Genomic DNA, 11,430 nt, shown 5'->3' with positions numbered 1-11,430 from the left:
ACAAAAAATAAAAAAGGGGTGGAATGTGGCTTGGAGATAGAATGCTTCTGGGTTCAACCCCCCCCAGTGCCACAAAAAATAAAAAATACACAAAATGGAAAGGAAACTCTGCTAGTTTTACTGTTGTGGGAGCTTTATGATTCTTGGAGCTGTGGCTGCAATGAAGGGTCCTGCTGGGGAGTGCTGTTCATGCTGGATCCTCTTTCTGCAGAGGGGCTATGGCAGCCCAGGAAGTCAGCCCAAGCAGCCAGCCCGGGGAGAGCTGCGCCCTGGACCTGCCATCCTCGAGCGACATAAGAGATTACGTGCTGCAGAGACGCAGCCAGGAGCCCGGCAGCGCGACGCCCAGCTCCGCGGCTTCCCTCTCTTTTCCACACTCTTCTGATGTCGAGCCAGGTAATCAGCGGAGTTTAAAGCAAACTCTCGTTTAAAAAAAAAAAAAAAAGAGCAGATATAAAGGTGTGTGATGGGTTGTTTCTCTCTTCCAACAGCAGGTCTCAGGGGAACGATTTATTGTCCTACATAGAAAAACATCATCAGCAAAGCTGTGGGGGGGACTTCAAAGGTCGCCAAGAGGGGCGGTTTCCTGGAGAGCCCCTGCAGCTCGGTTCTGATCTCCCGCCAAGTGCATTCAGAGGCCGGAGAAGGCTTGGATCAGTGAGGAGAGGAGAGTTAGTTGTTTTGTTCTTTCAAAACTTCAGAAAAGCCGGGCGTGGTGGCGCACCCTTGTCATCCCCGCGCTTGGGAGACTGAGACAGGAGGATCGCGCAGGTTCGAAGCTAGCCTCTGCTGGCTTAAGAGACCCTGTTTCCAAATAAAATATAATATAGGTCTGGGAGTGTAGCCCGGAGGTAGAAGGCCCCTGGGTTCCATCTCCAGTACCACACACACACACACACACACACAAAAAAAAAAAAAAAAAAAAAAAAAAAAACTTCAGAAAATAGTAATATAAGGTTGCTATATTTTATGGGTAAGAACAATAGAGATTTTAGTATTCCTCTAATGAAGTATACCTTGGATTGTGTGTGTGTGTGTGTGTGTCCAGGGACTGAACCCACAGCCTGGAGAATGCTCCACTCCCAGCTGCTCTGGATTTGAATAACAACTCCTGCCGGGCGTGGTGGCACACACTTGTGATCCCAGCATTCGGGAGGCTGAGACAGGGGGATCGCGGTTTGGGGACAGCCTCAGCTACTTAGTGAGGCTCTCTGCAACTCAGTGAGACCTGGTTTCAAAATAAAAAGAATAAAAAAAAATAGGGCAGGGGGTGTATCTTGGAGGTCAAATGTCCCTGGGTTCCATCCCCAAACACACACACACACACACACACACACACACACACACACACACACACAAAAATAAATAAATAACAACTCCTCTGCAAATTCCTCTGACTGAGTCGCCACAATGTATACTATCAAGCCCAGTGTAAGGCCCATCTCTTTCCCATTCATTACCCAGTCTGGAGGTCCATAGACCTGGACTCACTCAAAGTTCAGCTCTGCAACTCGCTGCTGTGTGACTTGGGACATTTTTCTTAATCCTTCTGAGCTCCCGAGTCATCTTTAAAACCGTAATCAGAGCCGGGTGTGGTGGTGCACACCTATAATCCCAGCACTTGAGAGTCTGAGACAGGAGAATCTTGGGTTCAAAGCCAGCTTCAGCAACTTAGGGAGGCTCTGGCAACTTAGTGAGACCCTGTTTCAGAATAAATGACAAAATAGGGCTAGGGGTATATGTTAGAGGTGGAAAGTTACCCCCTGGGTTCAGCCCCCAGTGCCCCCTCACAAAATATAAAAAAATAAAAATAAGGTGTAATTCAGTACGTGGTAGCACACACCAGCCCGTGGTAGTGCAAGACTGTGATTTTCGTACTTGGGAGAAAGAGACCAGAGGATTGCAGGTTTGAGGCTAGCCTCAGCAACTTAGTGAATTCCTCAGCAATTTACTGAGACCCTGTTTGTTTGCTTGTTTGTTTGTTTGTTTATTTATTTACTTACTTATTTAGTGGTACTGGAAGCCCTTCTACCTCTGGGCTAAACTCCCAGACCTATTTTTTATACTTTTTTATTTTTGGAAACAGGGTCTCTTAAGCCAGCGCGGCTAGCTTCAAACCTGCACGATCCTCCTGTCTCTGCCTCCCAAGCGCGGAGATTACAAGTGTGTGCCGCCACGCCCGGCTCCTGAGACCCTGTTTTATTTTATTTTATTTATTTATTTATTTATTTATTTATTTATTTATTTATTTATTTATTTATTTATTTTTGGTACTGGGAATGGAACCCAGGGGCCTTCTACCTCCGGGCTATAATCCCAGACCTATTTTATATTTTATTTGGAGACAGGGTCTCTTAAACCAGCTGAGGCTGGCTTCGAACCTGCACAATCCTCCTGTCTCAGCCTCCCAAGCTCAGGGATTACAAGCATGCGCCACCACACCCGGCTGAGACCCTGTTTTAAAATAAAAAATAAAATAGGGGTGGGAGTGTAACTCAGAGGTAGAATGCCCCTGGTTCAATCCCCAGTGCCAAAAAAAAAGTACTTATCATGGCATATGGGTATTCAGACTCTTGTTTTTGTGGTTGTTTTTGTTAAGAAATTCAAATATTTCTTAAATATTAAATACTTTAGAAGAGCGCTCATAGCTGGGTGTGGTGGTATGTGCTTGTAATCCTAGTACTTGGGAAGCAGAGACAAGAGGATCGCAGCTTTGAAACCAGCTTCGGTAATTTAGTAAGCTCTCCACAACTAAGTAAGACCCTGTTTCCAAATAAGAAATAAAATTGGGTTGGAGGTGTAACTAGGAGGTAGAATACCTCTGAGATCAATCTCTAATACCTAAGGGGTGTTGGGGAGAGACTCACTGGATACTTTAATGAGGGATTCAGCCATGTGTGGGGCAAGGACATGTGTTTCAGTCAGCTTTCTGTTGCCATAGGACAAATACCTGAGATAGTCAATGTAGAAGGAGAAAAGGTTGCTTTGAGCTTATGGGTTTAGAAGTTTTAGAGGTTCTAGTCCATGCTGAGGTCGACCCATTCCTTTTAGGTCCTGGTGGGTGGGTTCAATCCCAATACTAAAAAAAAAAGAAGTGCTTTTTTTTTAAAAAAAAATAGAATATTTGAAGATAATGGCAAATATATCCTGCTAGAGTTTGGATCTCCTCCTCCTCCCTCCTCCTCCTCCTCCTCCTCCTCCTCCTCCTCCTCTTCTTCTTCGAATTGAACCCAGGGTCATTTACCTCTGAGCTACATCCCCAGCCCAATTTTTTATTCTTTAAATAAAACTTTAGGGTCTCCCTAAGTTGCAGAGGGCCTCACTAAGTAGCTGAGGCTGGCCGCGAACCCAAATTCTCTGTCTCAGCCTCCCAAATACTGGGATTACAAGCGTGCACCACCACTCCTGGCATCCATAGACTTTCAAATGATGGCATCAGTGTCTGGAGCTTCCAATCCCTCTCTCCCAAGTCCCCCCACAGCCTGGCTTCTGTCCCCATTTACTCCATGGAAATAGCCCTTGGGAAGGTCTCCAGTGGCCTCCACACTTAAACCCAGTGGCCACTTCTCAGGATCCGCTTCCTAGATCTAAGAGCGGCATAAAGAGTCACTTGTTCCTTCTTACATCCTTTCTTCTCCAGTCCTTGGGAGGGTCCCTGTGGTGGCCCTCATCTTCCTTTCCTGCTTTTTTTCTGTCTCCATGGCTGGCTCCTCCTCTTATGTCTCCAGCCTTTAATGTGAGGGAAGCCCGTGCTGAGTCCTCCAGTCTCTGCTCTTGTTATCAGGGAGCGGCTTCAGCCAGTCCCAGGGCCTCAGATGCCCTCGTGCCTTGCTCAGTTCCAAGTTTCTATCTCCAGCTTGGACCTGCAGCTTGACATTTAGACCATCTGTGTGCTTGATGACATCAGCTAGTTGTGCTCAATTAAACCTGGTCTGTTCTAAACCTAATCCGTATCTTGGCGTGGTGGCACCCCCTTGTAATCTCAGTACTTGGGAGGCTGAGACAGGAGGATCAAAGGTTCAAGACCTAAGCAATTTAGATAGACCCTGTTTCAAAATAAAATCAGAATCTGGGTGTGGTGGCGCATGCTTGTAATCCCGGCGCCTGGGAGGCTGAGACAGGAGGATCGCACAGGTTCAAAGCCAGCCTCAGCTACTGAGTGAGGCTCTCGGCAACTTAGTGAGACCCTGTGCCCAAATAAAATATAAAATAGGTCTGGGAGTATAGCCCAGAGGTAGAAAGCCTGTGGATTCCACCCCTAGTACCACAGAATAAATAAATAAATAAATAAATAAATAAATAAATAAAATAAATAAAATCAGCTGGGAGTAGTTACGCACGCTTGAAATCCCTGCGCTTGGGAGGCTGAGACAGGAGGATTGCACAGGTTCAAAGCCAGCCTCAGCTACTTAGTGAGGCTGTCAGCAATTTAATGAGACCCTGTGTCCAAATAAAGTATAAAATAAGTCTGGGAGTATAGCCCGGAGGTAGAAAGCCTCTGGGTTCCACCTCCAGTACCCCCTTCCCAAACACACACACACACACACACACACACACACACACACACACACACACACACACATTTCCATCCTTGTATTCACTTAGCAAAAGCCCAAGCAGTTACTGTCAACTTCTTTCTTCTTTTCTCTCCTTTTTTGTGGTCCTGGGGATTGAGCCCAGAGGCATTCTACCTCCACGTTACACGTCTAGCCTCATTTTAGCTTTTATTTGGACAGAATCTTGCTGAGTTGCTGTGAGGCTCACTGGGGTGCGAAGTGTGGCCGTGAACTGCGATCCTCCCGTCTCAGTCCCAGGGCGGCGATCTCAGGCCTGCGCCTTCATGCTTGGCTTTCATTTTTTCTCTTAAACTTCGCATTCAGTTCCTTAGCAAATCCTGTAAGTGTACCATTACAGTAAATCTAGAATCCAGAGCTAGACTTGGTGGTACACACCTGCAGTCTAAGAGAGGCTAAGACTGGAGAATCACAGATTTGAAGCCAGACGCAGTGACTTAGTGAGAACTTGTTTGAAAAATAAAAAATAACAAAGGCTGGGATTGTAGCTCAGAGGTAGAACTCCCCTGGGTTCAATGCCCAGTGCCAAATAAGTAAGTAAATAAATGAATAAATAGAAGCCGGGCGTGGTGGCGCACGCTTGTAATTCCAGCATTTGGGAGGCTGAGACCATAGGATCATGGTTCACAGGCAGCCTCAGCTACTTAGTGAGGCCCTTTGCAACTCAGTGAGACCCTGTTTTGAAATAAAGAATAAAAAATTGGACTGGGGGTATAGCTTGGAAAAAAAGGAAATAAATAGAATCAGTCTAGCTGGGCGTGGTGGCGCATGCTTGTAATCCCATGCTTGGGAGGCTGAGACAGGAGGATCACACAGGTTCAAAACCAGCCTCAGCTACTGAGTGAGGCTCTCAGCAACTTAGTGAGACCCTATTTCCAAATAAAATATAAAATAGTTCTGGGGGTATAGCTGGGAGGTAGAAAAGCCCCTGGGTTCTACCCCCAAGTACCACACACACACACACACACACACACACACACACACACACACACAAATAGAATCAGTCTAGAATCTAAACAGTCTTTGCCCTCTGCTTACACTATGCTGGTCCAAGCTGTGTTGTCTGTCTTATGGATTGCTATTACAGTCATCTAACTAGCTTTTCCACCTCTACTGTGTGTGTGTGTGTGTGTGTGTGTGTGTGTGTGTGTGTTACTGGGATTCAACCCAGGGGCATTCTACCTGCGAGCTACCATTTTATTTTATCTTATTTTATCTTATTTTATTATTTTCTTTTACAGAACTGGGTATTGAACCCAGGGGCATTCTAACATCAAGTCACACACCCAGCTCTCTTAATTTTTCATTTTGAAACAGGGTCTTTCTAAGTTGCTGAGGCTGACCTTGAACTTGAGATCCTTCTCAGTCTCAGTCTGAGCCTCCCAAGTACTGGGCTTCAAGTACTGGAATCACAGGTATATACTGCTACTCCTGGCTTGAAAGATCTTTTTTTTTTGTACCTATTTTATTTTTTATCTTGAAACAGTGTCTCACTAAGTTGCGAAGGGCCTCACTAAATAGCTGAGGCTGGCTGCGAACCTGCCATCCTCCTGTCTCAGCCTCCCAAGTACTGGGATTACAAGCGTGCGCCACCACTCCCAGCAAAAGATCCTTTTAAAATCGAAATCAGATCTGGTTAGTCCTCAGTACAACCCCCCTGGGCTTCTTCCCTGACTCAGCATAAGCCAAAGTCCTTGCCCTGGGGCTGGTGATCTTTGGGCTGAACATCCTGGGCTGAACATCCTGCCCCAGTCCAGGACTGGTCTCCTACCATTCTCCGCCCCTCCAGCCTTGCTGGCTTTCTCTGCACTGAGCCTGGCCCTTCGCCCTGCATGCTTCTGGGGAAGCCGACCCCAGCATCTGAGATCACTCCCTCATACCTGCGGACCCTCCTCCATGACACGTGCCACCTTTGGCGCCCTGTATATTTGATTATTACCGTATTTGTCTCCTCCCATGACAAAAGCAATTCCAGGATAGCAGGTACTCAGCAAATACTTGGATGTTGACGGCTATGGTTCTTATATCATTAGCAGATAAGCCTGCAGGGACTTAGGGCTGAAGTTGGCATGGTGGCATATGCTTGCAGTCCCACTACTTTGGGGGCTGAGACAGGAGGATTTCAGGTTCAAGGACAGTCTCCGCAAGTAGTGAGACCCTCATCAACTTAGTACGACCCTGTTTCCAAATAAGAAATAAAATGGGGCTGGGGGGTATAGCGCATAGAATGCATCTGAGTTCAATCCCCAGCACCACACACAAACACAAAATGTCTCTTCTCAACACCCTTAGATAGTGTAAGGCTGGTGTGAAGGACCCCAGGATATTGCCTGTAAAAGGAGAGAGTCATACAGAGCATCAGATTAGGTGGAGACTGAATTGAGCCTCCTAGTTGATCCATGGAGGAAGAGACTGCCGGGCTTCCTCTGCTTCCCAGAAGGAACGTCAGAGCAGGTGGCCGCTAGGGATATGTAGCAGAGCTGTTAGGCATTTGATTTCATTGATTTATTTCTTTTTGCGGTGCTTGGGATTGAACTCAGAGGTGTTCTACCTCCAAGCTGCACCCCCAAACAGTCTATCAAACTCTCAATCTCTTCTCTCTCCCATCCATCCATCCATCCATCCATCCATCCATCCATCCATCCATCCATCTATCTATCTCTTTATCTATCTCTGTACCATAATTGAACCCAGAGGTATTTTTGCCTTCAGCGTTTTTTTTTTTTTTTTGTGTGTGTGTGTGTGTGTGGTCCTGGGGATGGAACCCAGGGGCTTTCTACCTCCAGGCTACACTCCTAGACCTATTATTTTAATATTTTATTTGGAAACAGGGTCTCACTAGGTTGCTGAGAGCCTTACTGAGTAGCTGAGGCAGGCTTCAAACCTGAGTGATCCTCCTGTCTCAGCTTCTCAAATACTGGGATTACAAGCATGCACTACCAAACCCAGCTTCTCCAGACCATATATATATATATATATATATATATATATATATATATATATAATGTTTTGAAACAATTTCTTCCTAGGTTGCTAAATTCTGAGGCTGTTTTCAAACTTGCGATTCTCCTGTCTCAGCCACTCGAGTACTAGGATTGCAGGCATGTGCCACCACGCCCAGCTATGTCAGCTATTTTAACATGCACAAAGAGAGCCATAAACTATTCCACCATGGCATAAACTCTGTACCATTTCTTTTGAGATAGAAAACTAATGCCATGTGCCCCTCACAAACAGGCGTGCCTCTCTGCCCACGCCCTTTGGAGTCCCAGTTCCTCTGTCTGTCCTCCTCTCTCATGCTAGGTGGCAGTGGGTTCATTTGTCCCCGACTAAGATTTCTCAGAGAGAGAAAAAAAAGGAACTTACGAAGAATAAAATAGAAATGCCCGAGTGCACCGCCAAGCACTGGCTTTGGCACAAGGCAGCGGGTTGTTGGAGTACCTAGAAAAACTGCGAGGTTTCAGGAATCCAGGGCGGGTCATGGAGGCCTGTGGGCAGGGGCCTCCCTGGGGTCCCACCACCACCCATCTCACACTTCACTCCCCACCACCTGCAAGCTGACCTTCCCAGGTAGGAGCATTCCGCGCTGTCCGCCCTGCTCCTGCCCCACGCCAGCCCTGCTCAGCCAGGCATGAGCAATCGCCATCCTGTGTGACTCTCACAGTGCAACCCAAGGGAGTATCAGCATATGATAATGTTCTCTGCATCTCTGTGTCTGAGGCTGGCCTCGAACCTGCAACCCTCCTGTCGCATCCTCCCAAATACTAGGATTACAAGTGTGTGTCACCATGCCTGACATTTCTCTGTAGCTCTAGACGCTGGAATCTTTTAATTAATCAATTAATTTTTGGCACTAGGAATTGAACCCAGGAATATTCTACCTCTGAGCTACCCCCCCCCCAGGTGTATTTTATGTTTAGTTTGGAACAGCATCTCCAGCTGGGCGGGGTGGCGCACGCCCGTGCCTGTGATCTCACTACTTGGGAGGCTGAGACGTGAGGGTGTCAGGTTTGAGGACAGCCTCAGCCATTTAGCAAGACTTTGTTTCAAAACGAAAAATAAAAAGGGCTGCGGGTGTAGTTCAGAGGTAGAATGTCCCTGGGTTCCATCCTCAGTACAAAAAAATAAAAGTGAAACAGCATCTCCCTAAGTTGCGGAGGGTTTCGCCTGCAGTCTTCTTGTCTCAGCTTCCCAAGTACGAGGTAGGATCACAGGTGTGCACCACCAGGCCTCGCTTAAATGACATATTTATGGGAAAAATAATTTCTAACCTTAGAAATGACCAGAGGAATGATACCACTAAGACAAGAAACTACTGGAAAATTCAGGCTTGTTTTATTTATTTATTTATTTATTTATTTATTTATTTATTATTTTTTGGTGGTACTGGGGTTCCTGGAAGCCCTTCTACCTCCAGGCTACACTCCCAGACCTATTTTTGACATTTTTTTTTTTTTTTTTAAATTTGGAAACAGGCTCTCTTAAGCCAGCGAGGCTGGCTTCGAACCTGCGCGATCCTCCTGTCTCTGCCTCCCAAGCGCGGGGATTACAAGCGTGCGCCACCACGCCCGGCTTTTATTTATTTATTTATTTATTTATTTAGTGGGTCTGGCGATGGAACCCTGGGGCATGTGACCTCCGAGCTATACCCCCTACCCTATTTTTTATTCTTTATTTTGAAACAGGGTCTCACTGAGTTGCAGAGGGCCTCACTAAGTAGCTGAGGCTGTCCGTGAACCACGATCCTCCGGTCTCAGCCTCCCGAATGCTGGGATCACAAGCGTGCGCCACCACGCCTGGCCTCAGGCTTGTTTTATTAGCTTGATAGAGCAAACAACTCATTTGGGGTTAGGGAATAATAACAAGTTTTTGAGTATTTTATTTTGACTATTTTATTCAGATTTAAATACTTAAAACAATTTTAACTTTGCTGTGCACATAGTTCTATTATGTATCATGCTACTTGGTATTCACAAGAATAACAAGTATGTAACATTTGTTAATTTTAAAAAAAAGGACCAAGCCCGGCGTGGTGGCGCACACTTGGAATCCCAGTACTTGGGAGGCTGAGACAGGAGGATTGCAGGTTCATGGACAGCCTCAGCTACTTAGGCCCTCCACAATTTAGTGAGATCCTGTTTAAAAATAAAGAATAAAAAATAGGACTGGGGGAGTAGCTCTGAGGTTGAATGCCTCTGGGTTCAATCCCCAGTCCCACCAAAAAAAAAAAAATAATAATAATAATAAAAAATAAAAAAATAAAAGGACCAGATTATGCATAGGTTTCCCAGAACTAAGTAAAAATGCTGTCTTGCATAGGCATGGTGGCACATACCCATAATCCCATTTCTTGGGAGGCTGAGACAGGAAGATCCCTTGTTTGAGGGCAGCCTTAACAATTTAGCAAGACTCTCGGCAATCTAGCAAGACCCTGTTTCAAAACAAAAACAAAACAAAACAAAAAATAGGACTGGGGGTGTATCTCCGAAGTATAATGCCACGGGTTCAATCCCCAGTAACTAACAACACACACACACACACACACACACACACACTGGTATTTTTCAGCCATTATTGGAGCAAGACATTAGAATCAAATGAAGGCCAGTCATCCTGTTTAATGATATCTCTAATAATTAATCCTAAGTAGAAATAAATATGCTCAGGCTTATCTGCCACAAAGGGAACTTCATGTACATAGCATGGAAATATTAATTGTTGCCAACATTCCAGAGCTACGTTTGTGAGCTTATCTACCAGAGGGAATTAGGAAGGCCGTCCCTGGTCACCTGGTCGTGACCGAGTGCAGACTGTGAGGTGTCTGGCCCAAGCTCTGCGAAGCTCGCTGCTGGCAGCCCGCGCTGGGTAAGCTGACCATTTTCCATCTCTGGTTTCTCAGAGTTGATGAAGGCCTGGGTTTTTCATTTCCTGTTGACACGCGGGGCCCCCTTTCCCTCCAATCCTGCCGCTCCTGGGTAGTTGCAGTATGGATTTTCTTCCCTGCAGCCCTTCAGCTGACTCTTGCCACCATCTTGGCCCTCTGCAACTTAGTGAGACCCTGTTTCAAAAAAGTAAAGAATAGGGCCGAACATGGTGGCGCACGCTTGTAATCTTAGTACATGGGAGACTGAGGCAGGAGGATCGCAGGTTCTGGCCAGCCTCAGCTACTCAGTGAGGCTTTCTGCCACTTAGTGAGACCCTGTTTCCAAATAAAGAACAAAAATTGGGCTGGGAGTGTAGCTCAGAGGTATAGTGCCCCTGGGTTCCATCCCTAGCACAAAAAGAAAGAACTAGCAGAGGTGGCAGAAGGGGGTCTAAGCACGAGCCTCGTTCCTGGCTCTCCCAGCCACTGTATGGAATAAGACTATTGTAATGCAGCCAGATCATCGCAGTTGTCAACATCTCAGTCTCGAGCCAGACACAGCTGGGCATGGTGACACACGCCTGTAAACCAGTACCTGGGAGGCTGACACAGGGGGGCTGTGGGTTCAGAGGTGGCCTTGGCAGCCCAGCCAGGCTCTTAGCAACGGAGACCCTGTTTTCAAAAAAAAAAAAAAAAAATCACTGGGCTTGGGGGCGCACGCTTGTAATCCAAGCATTCTGGAGGCTGAAACTCGAGGATCTTGAATCGTGGACAGCCTCAGCTACTTACGACCTTCGCAACTTAGTGATACCCTGTTTCAAAATAAAGAAAAAAAAATAGCGTAGCTCGGAAGTCGAATGCCCCTGGGTTTCATCCACAGGCCCGCAAAATAAATAAATAAATAAATAAATAAATAAATAAATAAATAAAATAAAAAATATGGGTGTGTAGCTTGGAGGTAGAATGCCCTTTCAATTCTGAGTAAACACAGGC

At 46.2% G+C, this 11,430-nt stretch overlaps 1 protein-coding gene across 1 annotated transcript in view; it reads left to right on the top strand.

The window, feature by feature from the left end:
* Positions 1–218: 218 nt before the first annotated feature.
* Positions 219–11,430, top strand: part of SHLD1 (shieldin complex subunit 1) — a gene marked incomplete at both ends in the record, with an annotated part of 85,432 nt that continues 74,220 nt past the window's right edge. Inside the window, one exon of the mRNA XM_080716679.1 lies at positions 219–396. Within this exon, the coding sequence (XP_080572805.1) occupies positions 219–396 (178 nt within the window). The remainder of the gene's footprint in view (positions 397–11,430) is intronic.

Source organism: Muscardinus avellanarius, assembly GCF_963383645.1.
Source record: "Muscardinus avellanarius genome assembly, chromosome: 19".
NCBI classification, from domain to species: Eukaryota; Metazoa; Chordata; class Mammalia; order Rodentia; family Gliridae; genus Muscardinus; species Muscardinus avellanarius.
Note: the sequence above shows the minus strand (reverse complement) of the source record. Positions and strands in the feature narration are given on the sequence as shown.